Here is a 23,659-nt window from a genome sequence, read left to right on the forward strand (position 1 = left end):
ATTACATATTTTTAAAAAACAAATTTGCAAGTAGATAGAGAATGATGGATATCTGAAGCAAACAAACTATTTTATCTAGGGGCTCAAGAAAGAATAAAAAACTGTATGTTCATTACATATGAATGAATATCTACTATATATCTTCATATAGCAAGAGAAACAATGTGTTTTTCTCTCATATTTTCTACAGAATTGCTTTAAACTTCATTTTTATCAACAGTCCTATACTCGGGAATAGGCTAGAACTTCTTGCATGCACGAGCAAAGAACTTCTTCAAGCGCTTCAGAGCATTTATTGTCCCTATTGCAGAAAAGAATAATCACAAAAATCTCTGAGTAGCACTCCTTAAAATATAAGACAAACTGGTATTTTAAAAGTGCATAAAACCAGGAGAATATTACAGTATACAGAAGTGGGATAGGAAAGACGGAAACTGTTTTACACTTACCCTATTGACACTGCTACTTCTTAAAATAATTTGAATTAGATTTTTCTTAAATTCTTCCATCTTCTTGAAACACTTCTTCAAAACATGATTAGATAATTTAGTATCAGTTATTAAACTGATCAAAACACAAACTGCTTCAGTAAGGAAACTTGGAGCTGGGAATTTAGGACTGTTGTAAAAAATAGTCAGTCCATCTAGCAACTGAGACACCGAATTGCATATGGTGAAAGAATCATTCTCAAGCTCTGAGAAGTCTGCTCGAAGAATTCCTCCTTCTGACAGATTTCTTATTTCAAGCAAATTTTGCAAAAACTGCATTGGAGCAGTCAGAGATTGCTCCTTGCTAGTATGGCAAAGATTCAGTGGGGGAGCTCTTTCAAACCAATGCTTAAAAGTGTTGATATTATGCTCAGATTGGTGAAAATCTGAAGCCAGGCCTAAAGAATCAAATGCCGAGTCATTAGCAACATCACATCCAGAGTCTTGCAGCTGGCTTGAGTAATTTGTAGGGTTTAGAGATTCATGACCCAGAAGAGTTTCAGCAGAAGTATCCTGTTTTCCTGAAAAGCAAACATGAAAATTATGTTTGTGCAATGCTTAAATACGTCCTTACTCACAGTGCCATATATACTTCTCCTTTTTTGCTTCCATGCAAAAATCTCATAATACATGTGTATGTTTGCTCCCCAAGAACTTCCCATGACTAGAATTTAGCTGCGGAAGACGGTATTTTTTAATTAAAGTGAAAAACTTCAGAAGTTAATGTCTAGTTGTGAAGAAGATGTTTTATGCTCATTGTAATATGAACAGTAATTTTGAGTTTAAAACTGTCAGAAATTTTAAGTTTTCACATATATAATTTAAGTAGACATAAACCAAACAATTCAAGTGGATGTCTATACTCCCATTAATTTCCAGGTAATAAAATGCATGTAAATTTCTGGTCCTCCAAACATTTTCACTGCTTTTATTTTCAAAAACTCAGACTGCTTTTAAAAGACAGTGAAAGTCTGTTACTATAACTGCATCAAATAAAATATTCTTCTTTATGTATACTCTTCCTCCCCAGTCAGATAAGAAATTCTAACAGTCAAAGTTGAACAGAACATAAGACTTGATTTTTTCATTATTTAACAAAGAAAAACATTCAGAATCAAAAGCTTCTTCAGTCATCACCTATCTCACACCATCTCCTTCAAAGACACACAGACTACATTACAAGAGGTATGCAGTACATTCACACCAATAAATTATTTTCATGTACTACTGTAGAATCTTTTTCATCCCATTTCACACATTAAATACATTTAAGGCAATGCCTCTTGACATAAACTCAGCTCCATGTGACGAAAGACACCTATTCTACATGCTACCTATGCCAAAACATCACAGTCAAAGCAAGGCAGAGCAGTGGAACACCAACACACATAAACATCTTGGTGCCATGAGGCAAGGCAAGCACCCCATCTGACCAACTCCTGGCTAAGCCCTGCTCACTGAGGCAGAGTCACAAACTGCCTCCCCTCTCACTCTTAGAAAACACACCTACAGCATTCACATTTTCCACAAGGATCCAAAGCAGTACCATACTTCTCTTTGTATTCTTAAATTAATAAGAAAAAATTATAGATGGTTGGCCTCACAGAAAAGAAATGTTGTATTTCACAGCAAGTTTAAAAAAAAGCATTTTTAGTACAGAAAACATCCCTAAGCAGCAACCTACAGTATTCTGTATGCTAATAAAACACTAATCAAAAATATTACTACAGACTTCATTAAATTCTCAATTTCAAATTAAATTCTGACCATTACTTCAGTCTTTGAAAACATACCAGTATCAATGAGAGTACTATTACCAAGATCAAAACTGAAAACACAGTTTATTTATTTATTGCTGAGTTTCATGTCGTTAACATTCAGACATATGCGAAATTGTACCGTATTGGTAGCACTTGACTCAAAATGAAAGGGATAACTGTAGGGAGATCAACTGCCATTTCCAGGAGGTAGGAAAAACTGGACTTCTAAGGCCAGCCTAGCATTTTATAGATTAACACTGTTTGCAAAGGCCCTGCATACCCAAACTGGGGAAACAAGCAAAGAATCAGAGCACGCTTCCCATGGTCTGACTAACAAGAACAGGCATCCATCTTTCATGTCGTCTCTCCCTAGGGTTTTGAGCAAAACACATTTCAGAAGAAAAAAATTGAAAGTTGTTTTTGGTGCCATTTAAGGAAAATAAGCCAATAAGCCCTTCTAGGAAATCCATCTACTGCAAGTTCCATTATGTGGGTATTTTGTTCCTGTTCTTAGTCCCATAGGACAACATGAAAATTGCTCATGAGGATTTAATGCCAGAAGTCAAAAGAAGCAAAGCAAGAACTTAATGCAAAAACCCCATATGCATGTTGCTGACTCTCTTGTAGACGTAAAAAAAAAAAAAAAAAAGATTAAAGAAAAAGGAGAAGAATAGTACAGCAATATCCATAGAAGCCAAACTTCAGATGTCCCCAAACAAAAGAGGTAGGGTATTCAATGAAACACTCCTTCTAGTAGGAAACAATGTTGCCTTTATTGTTAGGTTCCTATTCACTGAGATGTCAAACTCCTGTTCCATGGTGAGCTTCCAGAAAACCCTGTTACAGTAAGTCTCCAATATCAATAAATTTACAGCTAAATGAGTAATACAAAGTGCTCAAAAATGTTAAGCCATTCATATGTTTCAGTCATTCGGGGAGGAGGTGGCAGTCATCTTGCAAAAAAAAAACAACAAACCATCAAGAAATACTCCTTATTTCCCTCAAAATGTCTAGAAATAGCTTGTAATTTATTTCTTGAAAGAAGCTAAACTCATCACTTTGTACTTACCTACTATTTAAATAAGATAACCACATGTTCAAACAAAGCAAGATCCTGAGCCCCAAACAAAGCAAGATGTGGTCACACAAAGAGCCTTGGGGCACAAAGGCTGAGAAACTCACATCCTTCTATGCATATCCACTACTGCAGAAAAAGTATGGCCTCAAAATCAGAAGCCACTCAAGGGATGAGGGAGTGACTTGCATAATATGCAGTGTGTCAGCAAGGTGTGTGGGCACTAGAACTCAGATGTACATGCTGCTGTGGGACCACAAAACAGAGGCTTTCACCGAGGCAGTGAGATGCCAACCAGCCTAATGATCAGAGAATGGGGAGTCTTCAGCTAGTCCTGAGGAAGCAGAACTCTAGAAAACACCAAAGTCAATCCCATCTCCCAAATTCATTCTCTCAGTACCCAATGTGGAGTAAAAGAGGCAGCTTGTGTAATACCCATGTAGCAGAAGCAGGGATGGTGGAAGATGCTTTAAGACAACTCTGTTAATAGTTGCCACAGTCCAGAGAAGACTTGAATGAGAAAGGCCAAATGCTACATGCAGTTCAAAATTAAAAAACTTAAGAAGGGTCCTCAGCTGATGAAATTGCTGTGAAATGGTAAAATGGTCTTCAAGTCTTTTGAAAAACTTAATCTACCTGCAGCTCCACTACCAACAGGGATTGCGGAATGGAAAACAGGCTTGAAGGTAGCAGAGGCAAGAAACAGAGTGAAGAGGTAATCTGAATTCTGCTAAGAAAAAATTACTTCAGTTTCAAGCATTAGACATTGTTTATATTCTTTCATTTCATAAGCAGACACATGGATTACCACTTGAAAATCAAAAACACTGACATCAGATAGGTAAAGCTCTCTTAAAACTCAGTTACAATTGCTACTCTCAGTTCCACTACTAAAAGAAAAAGCAACAGACAATTAAAAATGAGACATTCTTAGAAACCTCGTTGATGATACTGCATTCTGCTTTCCATGTAGGTGTTCAGTCAATAACCTCTAAAAGGAAATGAAAAGGTAAGTGAAATTATATCCTTGTCTACATTTTTCAGGGCTCTGTTATTCTTAATTTAATTTTCATTGATTGGTTTGTTTGAAGTGCACTTTCTATGAACAATGAATCAAGTTTATTCTCTTATTTAAAAACCCATATGTTTTCTTTGCCTTTCTTTCATGAGTAACTCTGTCTCTATTTTTCTGTTTTCATTACTAACTAAGATGACTGGTTGAGGAAAAAACGATTCTCCCCTGCTCATGAACTCCTATGTGTTTAGCACACCATTTCTGTCCTGACCTGGAACCAAGCCAAACTACTATTTTCATTATTCCAAAATAATAATGCTGAAATATTAAAAAGATTCTAGAATTCTCCAAATAAGAAGTTTTAGAAGTCTTGTATCCCATGTTTTGCTTCTACATCTCCATGGTGGTTTTTTTGTAACTGGCTGGGAAAAGAAAGGTCCTCTGCTTAAATGTAAGGTAGTTTTTTATGCTTTTTAATGATAAAGATGCATGCTGACATATTTTATCCCATTTAGGGATAATTTCACAGAAATGAATATAGGACTGAGTATCTAAAGTTCTCAAATTGTTCAATGCTAGGATTTAAAAGCTTCTCTAGAGGCTTAGAAGCATATACTTCAATTTGTTAGGGATTTTGCTTACATAAAGTATCTAAATGTTTAGAATTCAGTAAGAACTGAGAAGGATTTTGAGGATACAAACATTCATTTTAAAGGGATCTCTGTAGATGACAGCACAAATCTTTTGTAGTTCAAGTCAAATAAAGAATACTTGCAGTAAAGATATGAAAGGATAAATAATCATGTGACAAACGTACATATTTGAGTCAGTTAATGCTCATCAAGCAGTTTTGACAACAAAAGAGCTGAAAAGCTTTACAATATTGACCATCTCAATGACATGACTGAAATTTGAATTGTAAGCCAGATAGGAGATATTTCAAAATACTGAATGAATTAATGTTACCTCTGAAGACTACCTGACAGAACTGCTAGTACTGAACTGGAAGTATTATGTCTTATTAAAAATGCTCTGCATTATCAAACAAACTGAGCTTTGCTGAGACACAGGAAATAGCAGCCAATGCAGACTGCAATGATCTGGATGCAACTTGATGAGATGAAGGCTGAAATGAGGTGGACTCCTTAAGAAATCAGCTAGGGTGTGCCTTCCTAAAAACATAATTTTTTTTAAATACAACATGGTATAAATACTTGGCTCTTCTGTTTATATATCCAGAAGGACGTAAACAAAGATCTGCTTGAGGAACTAGATTCTAAGTTTGAGTTAGGTTAAGGTTGCCCAAAGGGGTTGTGAAATCTCCGTCCTTAGAGATACTCAGAAGCTGTCTGGACATGGTCTGGCACAACTGGCTCTAGGTCACCATGCTTGACAAGGGGCTTTGATAAGATGATCTTCAGTAGTCCTTTCCAACCTCAACAATTCTGTGATTCTGTATTTCCAGGGAAAAAACTGACTGATTCTTAGCTTCCCCCAGTAGACTTAAAGGCAAGAAGATCCTAATTGCTGTGGCCACACTACTTAACCTGTTTTTACTACATACATTGTTTTCCCCAAAACTATCATTCTGTTACCCAGAAGAAAAGAAGAAAGGAAATTAATCTTCACTAAATTATGAATCCCACTCGTTTTTATGAACCTTATTCCTAATAATCACTATGCATCTTATAATGAATTAATAAAATAATAACAAACCCTTTTTGCTGCTGGGAAAATTGGGTTGTTTTTGCCTCTAAATGGGTTTCTTATACAGAAATCTGAAAAGAAAAGGATGCTTCTTGGGTCCCTTTGCCCCAGGTATGTGCTTAGAACAGCTGTAGCAATGCCATCTGCTAAGAGAGACAGCATCTGCTTTCAAAGGAGAAAGTTTCCACAACCAAAACAGACCTGTTATCCATGGAAGAAGCAGTACTCTCAGATTTCAATGAATCATTACACTCCAGCTGGTGCTTTTTCCAGATTGCAAATTAACTTATTTAATTATCCTGAAAAGGCCTCAGCTTTCATAAAGTTCCCTATTGTGTCAATACAATTATGGAGAACAGATTTATCTCATCATCATATTCCAAGAGCCATATTCCTATAAATCTTTGCAAAGCACAATTTAATTTCATTTTTGCCATCTCACAGATCTATTCTCATTTCTTTGCTCTCCTCATAAAAATATAAAATACTTTTTAGGTTGTGAGACATTTTTTGCCATGCTGACTACTTGCATTATTACCACTGGTAGAAGCATGGGAGTACACCAATACACTTAAGATGTCAAATGACATTTTAGAAGTACTGTCTGTCTGACACCACTATGCCTTAGAGAAAATAATCTTGAGATGACACACTGGGCTGTCCTTATGGAGAGCCTATATGGAGAGAAGGACATCAATTTTTATTTGGGGGGATGGGGAGGCAAGAAGTGGGGAGGTGGAATGTCTTTATGCAGAAACATCACATCCCTAAGCACCTGACAAAAAGAATCAAAACTGTTACCCATGGCAACATCAAATTAAGAGTTGACTGCTGCCTGATGGAGAATCCTCTCACCTTAGAAAAAGGAAGTTAGAAAAAGGAAGAAGTAAAAGATACCCTCAGAGGCTGAGTTCCTCTGCAACTGTCATGCTTTTGTACTCCTTCCAAATACCGGGGGTGGGTGGGGAAAGTGATGACAGGACACAGCAATCTGTAACAGCAGCTCATTTAAACATACCAACCTGAAAAAATAGCTTTTCCCCAAACATACCATGATAACTTGGAAATTCTAGTCTGTAGTCCTCTACCTTACTACCATGCAACGGAAACTAAAATTGTTGCTAAGCGGTATTCACAACAGATGTAAACATTTCAAACTATTTCATCTACCTCCTGGGGAGGGAAATAATTTCTCCTGATAGACTAATGTGTTTGTATCACTATTATTCAGTCAGATTTGGACTGATGTTATTTCCACTAACAAGTTAGACTCCTTTATCAGGTTGCAGATAACATAGCCACTGAGGAAATCTTCATGTTTTGGTCTGACCTTTCTGAATTCATGTGACTGGTTTCTCCTTGAAAATCAGCTAAAAAAAGTCTCTTATCAATTATGTTCTCTCACCACTCCTTTTAACGTACGGAGGCAAAGGAAACACCACAAGTTACATTATTTAAGTCATGATGGAGATCTTTGCCCTTTCATAAGTTTGAAATCAATTTTTTCAGAAAATATTTTGACTGGCTATCACCTTCCTGCTATCACAGCAGGACTTATCTGATCCTGTCTTTGCCAACCAAGAAATCCTGGGGTACAGGATGAGCACCCAGAGTTTCTGCCTCTCCCTTTTGAGCACGAAATTCCCAAGCCATGACTTAAAGGGAAATGGAAAGGGAAGAGAAGTCCTGAGCTCTGTGGCCCAAACCAAGGCTGTTGGTAAACGGTAGTTCTATATTGCTTATAATCAGTTTTACTTCACCTGTTGAACTGGTTGGTTTCAGTTCTATAAGCTTCTACTTTCACAGCAAGTCTCAGCTTCCAGTGAGAAGAAATGAGACTGAAGTGTCTTCATTCATAGTAATCTACAAAGGAAGTTGTTCCCTTTTTCCACATGTACAACAAATGCCTCAAGAAACACACCAAGTTAAGGAGTGAAGCAGAAGATACAACATTCTTTTTTTCTCTGGGTCTTACTCCTGAAAGAGATATAAGTTGCTCCTTTGACACAGGGGACAGTATAGGGGACAATCTAGGGGACAGTATCCTGAAAGGTGAAACAGCCTCAGGATGCAGTTAAAAATCAGACACTCACATTAATCACGTTCCGACTCAGTTCAGCATTTCTCCAAACACACAGACTCACTGTGGTAGGGTGGGCTGGCACACGTGCTACTATGGAGGCTAAGAACAGGAGGAGACTCCAGGGCATGGTGGAAGTAGTTCTACTGTAAATGATCTATAAAAGGAAGACTAATTCTAAAAAGGTACGGGGGGGAGAGAATCCAGTTTTTATTTTAATTAGAGGAGCAGGCAGTTCAGTAAATTCCTATCCACTGCATAAGGGAATACCTTGAACAAACTTTGAAGGTGAAGCTAAGGAAGACAGAACGCATTTTTGATACACATTTTGCTAAACATATACTCTGGACAATCAATTTGGAACCTTCAAGAGTATCAGCCTGAAGCAACCAAGGCAATAAACATCCATCCTCTAAATCATCATTTCTAAAATACATGCTTGGCAAAAAAAGGGTAGAGTACTGCATTTATGCCTTCTTGGGCTGGAATAACAGCTGCAGGATTTTCAGAACTCTTTAACACAACCTGCCAAGAAACAGTATGATCATTGATTTTATGAGCTGATAACAGTGAAGGAATTTGTCTTAGAGGACAGGTGCTTCAATCCATGAATCTATCAATTCATCAATGCTTTGTACGACCCTTTATCTTTTCATGTTGTTCCAAAGCAAAGTGACAACAGAATGCTGAAATACTATATATACTTAGAAAAAGACCAAGTTTCTATCCTCCTTTGTGTGAAATTTTAATCTGAATCAAAGAAAGGCAAGAAACTTTGATTCAAAATGAAATTTGACTTTTTTTCTACCCATGGGCATAGTTGTCAATGCAATACACTCAAGGTGAAAAATAATGAACAGATAATTGCAAAAGAGTTTGCTTCTCCTCCCCCTCAGATGATTGATGTACAGCCAAAAGCACCACCAAGGAATAGAGTCCTTGTATTCAGAAAGACATTGAACAGCAAGTCAAGTAAGGAACTTCCAAACACAGCACAGTCAGTGAATACACATCACTGCGCTTTCACAAACAACACATAAACCTGTAACAACTCATACCAACAAGCAGTTTACCTGCAGCAAAGCATTCTTCTCCCCCTAAGCTAGTAACCCACAAACCTTTTTAGTGTCTCTGAGGACAAAGAACTATTCAGGTAGGACAAAAAAAAATTAGGCACCACCTCCTTTAAAAATGGATAATTTGTTTTTTATCCTTCATGTATTTGCACATCCATACTGTGTGCAACTTCATGTGGAGGGGGAAAACAGGTATCACAGCTTAAGAGCTCATAAATTTCTCACATCAGGGAAATAAAACTCCATGGGCAGTCTCTAATAATTCCTGAAGCCTCTGAAAGACCTACTATTATTATTACAAACAGCAGGTGGGAGAGGAAAGCTCACATAAGGAATGCAAAGCAGAGAAGATATAGCTGCAAAGTGAACCTTGGCTGAAGGACTCAAACTCTTCAGTTCTCAAGAGACACCAGCAGAAACAAAAGCATTATCTTATCCTTACTGCATGAGATTTTCTGGTGGTTGATTTTGCGAAACCCAGGTATTCCTTTATCTAAAAAGTTGTTAATCAAAATACAAGAAAGCCACAGAAAAGCTCAGAGTTTGAAATCTTTTCAAGAAGCTGCATTATTTTAAGCAGAACACCAACTCCAGAAATGAAGCTAGAGAAATGAGTGGAAGAGAAAAGGACCCATGATACCTGCAGATCATGGTTCTTGGTGCTAAGAACACACCTAGTTATCATCCTCAGCCCTACAGAGCATACCTCTGGTGTGATATTAGGTGGTAAACTTGGGGAACATCTACCATCAACAACAGAGCATAACAGTGGCTTGATGGATCTACAGTAGTTTCACTTAAAAGGCTGAAACACTGCTTATTACCACTTTTTCTCTTAACTTAGATTCAAGCTCCTTGTGACTTTGTATCTAAGCAGTAGCCACCCTTTAGCTTCTAATCTCCATGGGCTTGAAAAATCTCAAAACTGGCACAATAGAAAGGTGGTTTTTTCCCTTGGGGCTGAAGATATCAGTGGTGTAGTGGCCCCTATTTCAGGTAGGCCTTGCTTCTATGACCATCTTCCCATACATGTCAACCACAGGTGTTGTAATATTAATATACATCATCAGCTTGACCTCCCGAGGAGTGTTTAGATCTCACCAACAGATATTCCATCAGGTACCAGTAACAATCTTTCTTTACTCAAAAGCAAGTGACTGAGCATTCGTCGTCACTGTAACTGAAATCATGAATGTCCACACAGCAGAAACTCAGTGCAGCTGTAAGACATCTAAAATTAGAAAAAAGATTTATCACATTTTAAGTCTGTGAACAAACTGCAGTGTGACCAGGGCAATGAAAATTAACATCCTTTGCAAGGTGTGTTATCTGCCAGGGACAGAGTTGCCTGTCTATCTCACAGCTAAAATTTAGAGTTTAGAGAATCTTTCAAAAATTAGACCTAGAACACAAGTTGCAGATGAATTGATTTTGCTTGCTATGTTTTGCTAATTGATACTGTTTGCTATGTTCTGCTTAATCCACAATTAGAATATCCTCTCCAGACACCAGGTGTTTATAAATCTCTCCTGATCATATGCAGCCAGTTCTTCAAAACATAAGAAACCTGCTGGAAACTGCATCTTAAATGTTACTTTTAGTCTCAAATGTCATGTTTGGAACAGGTTGCAGAAAACAGACACACAGACAATAATGAAGTAAGAATAGTCACTAAACCAATTCTCTGTGGAGAAAGGTCTATTGTACATATAAAATACATAAACCATTAGAGCTTCTACCTAAAGTCTAATGATCCCCCTCTGAGTCAAATTTAGAAAATAGAAATCTTTTCATAAGGCAATAGAGAAGCTACTGTTTCAGTACAAAAGCAGTGTGGTAAAGCCTCCACAAAGTAAAAGTTTTCCACTGGGGAACCTTCTAAAAATCTCCAGTCATAAAGCAATTAGCTGTACATCTTGATTTTAGAGATCCCCTCAACAGTGAACTTTCTCTCTTCTTCAGCCCAGAGTATTTTGACCTCTGTCTCCCAGGAAAATATCTCCCCAGAGCCGCCAGACATCCTCCACTGCCAGATTTCCAAGCTCACACAGTGCCACTGATCTCTTAAATTGAGAATGACTCACTCCACATGTACAAGCCAGAGAAACAGCTGTTTGAGACCATTTTTTTTTAAATCATCTTTGACTAAAAGCTTTCCTGAATCCAATAATATCAGACTCACAATATTTTATCATATGCCATAAAAAACATTCACAGTATCCACAGCCTCAGTACACTCAGAGAAAAAATCATATACAGTCCTTTGGTCCTTTGCCTGCCCTACCTTCCTGTTGCACATATTAGGGATTAACGCTTCCAACACATTTGGCTTAAATTCTGATTTTAAACATCTGCAGAGTGGTGAAAAAATATGCGATATGTCTTTAAGACATGATCCAAATGTAAATAAAGTACATCAGTATCTCCAATGTTATAGAGTAACAGTCTGTATTGACAATTTTTGTGTGCAATTATTTTGCATAATACATATTGATTCTGAAGGTTAAATATGTAAATTCTGAGTAAGCATCAAATTCTCAAACACAGTTCCACTACAAATGAATTGTTTCACCTCAGAACTTTGGGAAAAACAGAAAACTGTACACTGTACACTGTACACTGAAACTTGCCTAGGTACAAGAAATGGTATAGGCAACACGAAAGCTATTTTGTTCCTCACTATTGCAACATAGGCAGAAATTATTTGAGTGACTTACTGTTTTCCAAGCAGAATCTTGGAGAGATCCTGTTCAACAGAAGTTCCTGTCGTAATCGAAGAACTTCAGCTTCCAGCACTTCCACTTTCCATTTCCATCCAAAATCTTGTTCGGAAACTGCTTTGGCAAGGTACTCTGTGTATTCTTTGGAACTCTTCCCTGGTGGTTTTGAGTGGATAATTGCAAAAGCCAATGCTAGCTTTGATATTTTCAAATACCAAATTTGATTTTCTCTTCCATCTTTGATTTCTATTGCATTAGAAAAACAGAAAACAAAAAGGTTATTTCACTATGACTCCATTAAGGAAATTATGCACAATATTTTCTTGGCTTTGAAAACTGTTCAACTGTGAGACCAATTCTTTTATTTCTAGTGCATTCCTAAATCATCAAGAAAAAGAGCAGAAATACAAGAATCTGTGCACAATGTGAGAACAGAACATCCATGAGCTGCACTCTAGCTATAACAATAAAATTCAGGCAGTGTTTGAGAATAACTGTGGAAACAGCAAGCACGTCAAATAGGCTTATCTTAGCAAAATTTTCAATGCAAATGTTATCTCCACTAAAACAAAGATAAAAACAGTAAAAATACTAACCTCAAAAAACCACCCTGACACTCCCTCCCCTGCAAAAGAATCCTAAACCCATGACTGAAGAATGCATTTGGGGTTATTTATACTTAAACACAATACAGATAATTTTCTCAAAGTGTACCAAAAGGTCCCCAGTGCTCAAAAGATAAAACGTTGAGGTTGTCTCTGGTTTTGGACACCTGATATTGGTACCCTTGAAGTTTTAAGTTTACATTAAGCCTCAAGCCTGCAGAAAGCTATGCAGACAGCTTCAAAGTGACACAAGTGGCTAGTAAGGGAAGTAGCCAGTTTTATTAGCTGTTAAGAACAGTGAGGACAGGGCTAAAGGCATTATAAGAGTCAGAGAAACAAAATATTTAAACAGATGTTTATGTCATGTGCAACAGCACAGGACCTCTGGGAGCAGAGAAGGGAAAAATGAAATTAAAAACAACTAAAAATAACTAGCCTATCTAATTAGCAAAATAACCTTTTCTTTCTAATTCCACACCATTTTCATTCAGTTGTTTAATGTATTCTTTTCTCGAAAAAATATCACTTCCATAATAATAATTTTTTTTTAAAAAATCACTTCCTACACTTTTGCCCTGGCTTTGACATCTACAAATTTTCCACAATACTTTTTTTATTTTTCTTGTTATGCAACAAAACTGCAGGTTAAGCACTATAATAAGTTGTGTTGAATAGCTCTGAAATAGTCATAGCACAGGTTTGAAAAAAGTATTTTAGGTCATCCTTTCACAGTTCATCTGCTATCCCTAAGCTGCTTTTTTCCTTTGGTTCTCCTCAGTTTTGGATAATAAGTCATAAATCATAAGATATTCATTCATCCATCAGGAGCACTTACAGAAAGCACTGTTTTTAAAGTATTTCTTTCACCTTTCAAGTACTTCTGAAATGCACAAACAATCCCTGTGCACCCCTTGCACACTGTCCACTCAAACACAGCTGCCAGTTAACACTACATTGTATAGAGCACAAAGGACAAGGCTGCAAAAATTCCTTGGGATCTACTTACCTACAGCTATATTTTAAGCTACTCTTCTCCACTTGAAACACTCCATTCCTGCCATGTGTCAGGGCAAAATCAACTAATCTAAGCCATCAATGCATTCTTAAAGCTAATCAAAAGGCAAGCCTTTAGAAAGTGAATTATACTATATATACACCCATTACTTAAAGCACTTATACATTAAATGGTACTTTTTGCAAAGTTTCTTATAAAGAAAATCTGTTTCACACAACTTTTCAATTCATATCTAGAATTTCAGTGAAAAGCAAAAGTTGGTTCTCTCAATCTCAAAGGATTAGCACCTCTGTGGGACAGCTAACTGGTGTAAGACTCTTGCTTGCTTTATACATCAAAGGAAATGTTTACAAATGCAAAACCATGCAAGTAATTGAACTGCCTTCAAAGCTGTGAATAAAATGAAGTACATGGAACCACACTGAAAGAAGATTAAATAGAAACAGTAAGGTATCCAAAATACTTGTCTTTGAACCTGAAAGGTGGTTCCCAGATTATCTCATCAATAGAAGTTATCAACAGAAGTTTCATCCAGATATTACTCAGAGTCTATCAAGCTCCATTCTTACAAAGTTCCTGTGCAGAGCAGAACCATAAATTAGGGCAGGCAGAAAAATGTCTTGCACTGCTGGTTTAACAATTTGGTATCTCCAGCGGCTACTTTGCAAAAGCTTTCCAATTCACCTTCCTTTTAAGGACAAATACATATTTACTTTCTGTTTCATAACATGCTTTGTCACTATTAGCATTTTCCTTTACATTACATTCATGGAAGTTGCAAAACAACCAACATTCCAGTACTGGTCAGAGAGCGGTATTTAATTCCAGCATTTCATGAATGCCCAGGTGCCTTTTATCATTAGAGTCACCAGTAATACCTTCTTATCTATTGTACTCTGTTTATGTCTACTTACAGGACATACTATTACAAAGAAAATACAAGTCTTCTGTCTGACCACTGACATATTACCTCTATGCTACTTGTGTGAAATGCTACTTTGGTAGAATCTTTTCACCGCTCGTTACCAAAATAAAGAGAGTCACTTTTAAGTTTTAAGCGTAATGAAAACCTAAGCGCACAAGGTAATACCACGATGGAGACAAGCAAAAGGATCTTTCACCCTCAGCATTCCAAAATGCTGTTTTCTAAAGGAGATGTATCCCTAGTAAGTCACATAAACCACGGTCCTACCTAATTTTGCTTTGAGAATCTCAAATAGCATCCCACCTTAACACTTAAGACATACATTTAATTAATGAATTAATGAAATTCGCAGTTTGAGGGAGGCCTTTTAATCTTTAACATCTTACACAGATTCACCTCTACAGTAGAAGTGCCTTACACTGAATGTGTTTATGGAGATATTTTTACCCTGGAGAAAAAGAATCACTCCTTTTCTGGAATAATTACTTGTAAAAATGCCGTTAGAAAAAAAAAAAAACCAACAGCAGGGCAGATCACACAATTGGTTCTTCTTAGAAACAGTGCAGCTTTTGGAGAAGTCATTCTGTTAGAATCACAAAATCTCTTGTTTAAAAACAGACAACTAATGACAAGTAGCTATATTCCTGCATGCATTTCCAGAAAGAATGGATTTCTTAAAGATTTTATGGAGAACATACAGCTCTTCCACCGGCTTTCTGTTACTGACACTATCATAATTTCTTTTAATTTCTTTTCTGATTAGGAAAAGAGAAGATTGTGTATAAAAAAGCAGAAATTCTAAAAGTTGATTCAGGCTTTTCACCATTCCCCTAAAGGGACAGCTGCTGTCTCAGAAACTACTGTAGAAGTCTTCTAGAAAATAACACACCAAATGACACTATTAGAAATATGGGGATGATGGCCAACTGTGCATTAGCAAAAATTGCACAGCAATCTGTTGTTCTCAGGAAGTGCTGCACCACCCAATACATTCCACTAAAAGCATATTGGCAGCTACAGAGTTTTATCAATAATATTTTTGCTCCTATCAGCACAGAAAATACACCAATGGTTAGGCAGAAAAAAGTTTTAGAACCAAACCAAAAACTTTCCTTAACAGAGAATAGTACCAGGCCATGAGCAGAAAGAAGTCATCAGTCTAATCCTAGCTGCTAATCCCAAAGTATGTCTGTCAGAAAGAGAAAGGTTCAAGAATTATTCAAAGCTCCCCTTGTGTACCTACTCAGTGTTTAGTAGAGAACCAGTAACCCTTTGCAAACTCTGCTAGAAGCAGGGCTCAGCATGCTAACAAACAGATACCATGTGGTGACAGGTTCCCTACATAAACCCCTCAATCCACACACTGATACTGGAAATGCACTCAGAGGACATGATGGGTTAACAGCAACATTGAACAGGGCTGAGTCTTTACATTTCCAACACAAGAATGACTTTCCAGGCTTCTAACTCTCATGCAGGGAGAGGGTACTGAGGATCCACAGCCCTGCTGAGATCCTAGCCATTGAAGACTACTGAGCAATTATACACCTTCTGAAATAATTACAAAAGAAGCGATGAACTGTCCTGTACAGCTCTAGGAAACATAACCAAGGGGAACTGAGACATGGTGTAAGATCCATTGAGGACCTTTGATACAAGTAGGAAAAAGGGTAACAGAAAAAGCCTGGATAAATCTGATTCATCCTAATCCACCAACCTGCCAGTCCTGTTTTGCAGCTGCATTTGCTGTAGCAGCTCATATGTTGAGACTGGAATGTTAAGGGTTAATAACTCAAAGAACTGTCCATTTGCAAAAGCAGTGGGTGCCTTGCTGAGGCCAAGTCTGCACCACCCAGGTGAATGGGAGGAGTAGAGGTTTTGGGTGTGTGGTGGCAAAACCTCTGATCTGTGTAAGAACAGCCCAGGTGTGCACCCACCACTGGAGAATGTCCATGACAAACCAACACTCCTTTACACAGCTGGCCAGGGTGTAAAACTCTCCCCTGTGTCCCCCGGGAAGGTATCAAAACATTCACACATGGGCCTGAAGGGTTTCATCCCTTCTGACATCACTGCCTCAACTACGCTGACAACAGGGACCATGTCTTAGGAGAGGTCATAAACCATCAAAGACCCCCAAAGTGCCCCCAGACTCCTTTCTGGGGCCTTTCTCCAGAAGACTGTGCATGGTCCACAGTGTAGCAGAAGACAATGTAAAACTGTCCCCCAAAGGGAAGGGACCTGGGTGTTCCCACCTGAACCTGAGCATATGTTTTGAACATCAAAAGCAAGCTTCCTCTTTCTAGGTTAATCCTGTTGGGGGGGGGGCAGCTCCACTAGTTCACGTGTACTAATATGAAAAATAATGAAGGGATTCAATTCCCATTGAACTTTATGTTTCAAGGGCTTCCCCTACCCCTGACTGATCAACACTGTGATCATCACTTTGGACATGAAAATTGCAACGATCAAGTCTGGTCGCTGGATCCATGGGTGATGATATCTTTCCTCTGCACTATTTACTCTTATCCTTTCTTTCTCCTTCTTTATTTTCCTTATATGTTTTCTTAAGTGATATTTTCATAATTTATACTGTTATATTACTATAGATTATCCAGAATGGCTACATACCTTCTTTCCATTCCAACCAAATAGCTGAAAAAATAAACCTGTTTTATATATATATATATATATATATATATACACACACAAACACCAGCCATTCAGCATCATGACACTCTAATCAGGTCAATAAGTCAATAACATCATGTTTCATCATTAACCACAAGAAGATTTTTTTTTGTTGGTCTCTCACTGGTTTTGACAGGGTCTGAAACATGTGAAAAAGAATTAATTCCCACGAATTAGAAAAAAAGAGCTCACCCCACTAGTTCCAGATGATCACTTTTTTGGTTCACTTTCTTAGTCTGAAACTTCAGATATGTAACCTCATTTCCAAGGTTAAAGGTTTCACATTATTGGTTAAAAAACATAAAGAATTCAAATATTTCATTATTATTAAAAAAATGAAAACATCCTTTAGAACCATGAAACTTGCATCTACACTTAGGCCATTAATTAAAGTAATTTCAGCATGTTATAAAATCTATTTCCAAAAAACCTGCAATCCCACAAAAGGGCTGCACCTTGCTAGTTAGTGGTCCCCCTTTCATACTGATAACATGCCAAAATCTGGAAGCTGAGGTCAAACATGTGACATCCTTAAGACACAAGGACAATTTCTGGAGCCCACTACAGTCCCAGAAGCATTCCTTCCTCCCCTAGCACTCTCTCAGCTGTCAGAAGATACTATTTTGCCTTTTACTTCAATGTTTCTTTTTTTTCCGATAACCACAGACAACTGAACAGCCCAGCCCAAGTGCACAGCAGTTGCTTTCACCACTGCACACCAAATTAAGTCTCAAGAAGTGAAAAAAAAACCACTCCTGGATACTATTTTGTTTTTTTTTTTTACTCCATGCCAGAATTACACCAGAGTCAACAACATGCTAAAAGGGATAACAGTAATTTTCTCTCTTTAGCCAAAGGATAGGGATGATCCCTTTATTATTCTTCAAATTGGTACATGTGAGCTAGAGGAACTGGCCTCCCAAACAGGATTAACCTAGAAAAAGGTACAGTTAAACTTGCAGTCACATCAAAATGTCTTCCTGAGGAAAATAAATAGTGATCTTGGGATGGGCTTCCTCCAGCTCTTGGGACCATGTCCACTGATCTTCCTCTGGCACCTCTGGGTTACCCTGCCAAGAGGAACCCCCACATCAAAAGACGAGCTGTTCATCTGGCACAGATGAATCCTTAGCTCTAGGGCTTTTAAGAAGTCTTTCAGGGGTATTTATGAGTAAAGGAGATGAATTTTATATAATTGACTCTTCTGAGTGGTACATACAGTTTTCTGACTGATCCTGAAACAGGCAAGTGTCAGAGAAACAGGTGGAAGGTGGCTAAGTTATGCTATGATTTAAAATTATAGGGTACCTCAAAACAAAACCAAAACCAAAACCAAAACCAAAACCAAAACCTAAACTCATTTGAAATAATTCAACTGTACTATAGTACTGTAGTACTGGAGGACTATTCATTCACATCAAAGAATTGTAGACCTTAGGCATAATTGCTAAGTTTGGCCATGAAATTAATGGCTAATAATGGAGGAAACTGCTGCAAATGTCATAGACAAAACCTTATTGCTTACAACAGGGCACTTATTTGTTATGCAGATCTCTATAATCTGAATTTAAAAAATAATTCAAAAAATTAATAGCATAAGACACAAAACAAGACTGTAATTCATCTAACTTCCAGGCTATTCAAGGGCTCAGTTTTCTTCACGTATGAACTTTTTATTGAAAAATAAGAGGATTTGTCCAGACAGAAACAAATTGCCATTCACCACTACTATGCAGCTAAAAAACTTCAGATAGCCCTAAATATCAAAAAATGCCTTTCCTTCTAAATTTAAGAGTATGGCCTGTCCTTAAAGGCATAAACATAAAAGGAAAAACTGTTTTGTTGCCATGATTTTTACTTTAACTAGCCTGTCAATTACACAGTGCAAATAAAGGTGAAAAAAATACCCACATCTTTGTAACCTTGTCTGCTTAACACAACACAAAGCAAGACATTGACTCATTCTGATGGAGCACAAAATGCTGCAAGTGCTCTAGCGGAACTGGGCCGAGCTGCAGACACATACGACTACAACATTAAACAACAATAAAATAAACTTGATTTAATTGGCATGCCTAGCACAATGTCATTTGTGTATACAATAAGCAATGATAATGGGACAGCTGCATAATCAAGATGAACTTAAGTATGCCTTGTGTTCTAATTATGCAGCTTTTATTGTAAAAATGTATATTAAACCAAGGCTACTCCACAGTGTCATCTTTAAACAACCTGTGTTCATTATACACAAAGATATGTAATGTGGACACATTCATTGAGGGAAGAACTTGCTTTTCCTATGACAAGCCTAACAATAACTCTAGCTTTTTTTTTTAAGGGACTAAAAATGCTAAACCAATACTGAAAATAATAAATATTTAAAATACTTTATGTCAAAAGCACAAGGAAACTTGATTTAAATGTACCATGGTCTGTTTCTTCAAACTCTTAAATAATTTTAGTTTCTAAAATCAAGTCGTATAAATTCTCCAAATCCAAATAACATGAATGAGTTGAAAAGACATTTTAGAGCTTATTAATGTTCCCCAATTACAGCCATTTCAGAGAATTTAAGAACATATGCAAGCATAATCCCTCAGGATTTCAGGAACATTTTTCAAATGGGATTTATCTCCTCTTAACTACAGAAATCTACAGTTTAGATGGCTACAACTGAGATAGCTGTCTGGACTCCTTTCATTACCAATGGGCAGAAAGAGAGATTTCTAATGTTAAAAATAAGCCAAGTCATTTGTACATTTTGTGGTGAAGCCACGACCCAGAAACATTTGTTTCCCCCCACAGACTACAAAGAGTGTTAAAATGTCTACATCAGATGCACACACAAGTATTGTGGACAGCCAACTTCACTGAGATGAGCTGGTGCACCACAGGCAGCTAAAGCTGAGACCTTCAAAGACCCATTTAAGGTGCCTAACTAACAAGAGAAATTTTGCAAGGCTGAAAGCAGCACCCTTCAGAAGAAGTTTGTAATTCTAGATCTTTTGAGTAGATCTCAGGGGGGTGGGGGGGCAGGGGGAAGCTTTCTAGAAGAAAACCCAAAAGTCATGGAAAAAAGTTTGTGAGAACAACCTTGTGAACATATTTCAATGCACAAATAGCAGACAGGTGCAAAGTAAAGACATGAGAAACATCAGGTATGTTCAGAATTATATGAGCATAAAAAATCAGTTTGCCCCCTCAAAGCTTCTATGCCTCACTCTTCAATGAGATCATCTGAAAAAAAATAATTTAAGCCCAAGTCTTCTGGTAGTTTAAAACTGTGTATATATTCTCCCTACAAGCTGAGAGTTCTTCCTTCTGCACTCCTTTTCCTCCTTCAACAGGCTTTTTTTATGTGTCACTCACAGCAATATATAGTGAATCTGGCACGCAGTACCATTACCACATTTCTCTTTACTATTCTGACTACTAAAGACAGGAATGTGCTTCCAGAATAGGGAATTTATTCTATAAAACCTGCTGTTCAGAAATTAGAGTACAACTTAGTGGTGTAAATTTATATATTCTTATGTCAGCACAGATTTCTTCCCCTACCAAAACAAAACTGTGATCACTTAATCAACTGGGTGTAAATCCGTTTGGTTTGGGAAGTGAGAATATACTTTTCATTATACCTTTATGAGATGAAATTTATGAGACCATGAAATTCAGACCCTTATTATTTTACAAAGTTTCATGCATACTAATAATAATTACATAAAGAGTAAATTTAGAGGTGGCAGTAGGGACTGTGGAAAACAATTCCAGCCTTTATATACTGCCAAGTTATAACACGAAAGCAGCGCTTATCTCCCAAGTTCTACTTACTGCAATGACTGTATTAGCTTTTGAATGTAGAATTTCAAAGCAGAATTCAAAAAAGGCAATCATCAAGAGTTGAGGATTATATCAAGACTATTTTGCATATCTCCTCTTCCAATGTTAAAATATAGTGACTACAATATCACCATAATTTCCTTTTCAGTTTCACACATTCAGCCTTTACCTGAACAGCTCAGTGTTTTAAATCTAAAAGTTTTTAAATCTAAAAGACAGTATCTTTCAGTGAACAGGTTTGATTCAGGTCACCTTCCAGAATGCATCCATTGTATTTTAGAAACCTTGCTTTGGGGTTTCTTACAAAAATTTAACATAGGCAGAATGAAGATGAGATTGTTCAAAAGAAAAGAAATGTTTGTATTAGGCCAGGACAGGTGACCCAAACTGGTCAAAGGAATATTGGGATAGTGGGGGAATGATCTCTGTTCAGAAATGGGCTGGGCATTGGTCAACAGGAGGTGAGCAACTCTGATCATCACTTGCTTCTCTTGGGTTCTGTTACTCTCTCCCCCGTTCCTTATGCCAATTCTTCTTGTTAATCCCATTATTAGCATACTCAATATCCCCATTATAATATTTTATTTAAATTATTAGATTATCTTAACCTATTAGATTTACCTTTTCTTTATGACTATCCCCACTGGGGTGGGGGGACTGAACAAAAGGCTGCGTGGTACTTAGTTGCCAGCTGGGGTTAAAGTCCATCCCTGGAACTGTTCAACGCCAGGCTGGATGGGGTTTTGAGCAACCTGGTCTAGTGGAAGGTGTCCCAGCCCATGGAAGAGGACTGGAACTAGATGATCTTAAGGAACTAGAACTACAGGCCATTCTGTGATAAAATGAAATTAATCATTACTCTCTTCCATCAGTCAATGAAAAAAATGCAAGTGACTAAGCCCTATGATCCCTAAATTCCTAAGGTCAGAATGATCAGAAACTATCACTTCAATTCACTGACATTAGAAATAACCAGGTAAAAATACTGATAACTTTGATAATTCTTTGATATTCTGTAATATCTGCTCATTCACACAATCTTTAACAGGCAGAGCACTAAAAACATTAATTGAATCCCAGCAACTATCCAATAAACCTCACAACAATACAGTGTTTTTCCTTGTGACTTAAGTGACAAAGAAACAACTTCAGATTTCTAACGTATCAGAAAACTAAGAATCTGAATAAAAATAGAGACAAGTAATTCACAGTTGATACTCTTCATTATTAATAACCACAGCAGTGGAAGGCTGCCACCTCCTCCCAAATAAACCAAATAAACTCAAACTGTGCTCAGGAGCTCTGATCACCCGAGGCTGCCCAAGTGAAACCTCTTGCCCGGAGAGCAGGCAGCTGGCCCGGGGGAAGTGGGAGAACAAGGGGGCTGTTCCAGGGGAATCAGGAGAACAGGCTGTCCAAGGCACCCCCAGATCCGCACCCTGGGCAGGGGGTTTGCACACAAGGAATGTCCCCAAAGGCCAGAGGAGGCATCCACTGACACCGCGGGGTGGGAGCATCTCGCCGGGCCGACGCTTTCCGCTCGGAGTTCTCTCCCGGCCTCCCTCACCGCCTCCCCAAGCCTCCGGGCAGCTCTGGCGGTCCCCGGCTCCGACCCACCTGCAGCGGTGGAGGCGCCCCGGCGGCCGCGCCCCGGCTCCATGGCCCGGGCCGGGATCTGACCGCCCCCGCTGGGCTCAGGCACAGGCACAGGCACAGCCCCGGCCCCGCCGTGCCGTGCTGGGAGCTCCTCGCTGCGGGCCCTCCGCGTCCCACGCGTGTTCATCCCGGCCGAACACGGTTGTTCCCTGCGGCTGTGGGCAGAGCCCGCGGGCTCGTGGGCCTCGCCTCCCGCTCCCGGGGCTGGGATGAGCTGCGTGAAGAGAGGGAAGCACGACGGGCAGCTAGCTGTGAAGGCCAGCTTGCTGTAAAGGCCGCCTCAGCCGGGAAGGGGAAGCCATGGAACCCCGCAGGAGACATTTGAAGGCCCGTGGTGCTCCCGCCGAGGGAGGAAGGGAGCGGAGCTGCGGGCAGGCTTGGGAGAAGGTCTCCTGCCTGTCCCTGGGCTCTGGCCGCACACCAGGCCTGCTGGGGGTCTGGCTGGCGGAGCTCACCATCACCTGGGTCAGCTGAAATGACTCCCTCGCTTCTGTAAGCTTTACTGCTATAAATTGCATGAATGTCTCTCAGAGTGTTTAGCTGATTAATGTAGGTCTCTTTAAACTTCTCTCACCCAAAACATAGCCCCATAATAGCCACTGTGCAGAAAATTAAATCTACCCCAGCCAAAACCAGCACAGTATCTGAAGAGGAAATGGGATCATGAAACTTCAGAGCAGTATTTCTTTAACACTGCATTGGAAATAGGAGCTGCCTTTTTGCAGAAACACTGTGAGCCAAGCTCACCAGTTAAGAAATGATCTTTGTATAAAAACTTAACGTTCTCACACCAACTGTGCTGAAAAGGCTGTGTTAAGGCTTCTTGGCCAGAAATGGAGTCTATAGAGGCACAGAATCACAGAATCATTTTGATTGGAAAAGACCTTTTAAGATCATCAATTCCAGCCATTAACTCAGCAGTGCCAAGTTCACCACTCAACCATGTCCCTCAGTGCCACATCTACACATCTTTTAAATACTTTCTGGAATGGTGACTCCACCGGTA

At 38.5% G+C, this 23,659-nt stretch overlaps 1 protein-coding gene across 1 annotated transcript in view; it reads right to left on the bottom strand.

The window, feature by feature from the left end:
* MEI4 (meiotic double-stranded break formation protein 4) overlaps positions 1 to 23,086 on the bottom strand; it is a 72,609-nt gene extending 49,523 nt beyond the window's left edge. The window contains exons 1-3 of the mRNA XM_085056467.1: positions 22,615 to 23,086; positions 11,919 to 12,167; positions 450 to 1,009 (exon numbers count right to left, since the gene is read on the bottom strand). Of these exons, the coding sequence (XP_084912593.1) occupies positions 450 to 1,009; positions 11,919 to 12,167; positions 22,615 to 22,780 (975 nt within the window). The 5' untranslated portion in view covers positions 22,781 to 23,086. The remainder of the gene's footprint in view (positions 1 to 449; positions 1,010 to 11,918; positions 12,168 to 22,614) is intronic.
* Positions 23,087 to 23,659: the final 573 nt, after the last annotated feature.

This window comes from Lichenostomus cassidix, chromosome 3 (assembly GCF_008360975.1).
Source record: "Lichenostomus cassidix isolate B80296 chromosome 3, HeHo_3.0, whole genome shotgun sequence".
Lineage (NCBI taxonomy): Eukaryota > Metazoa > Chordata > Aves > Passeriformes > Meliphagidae > Lichenostomus > Lichenostomus cassidix.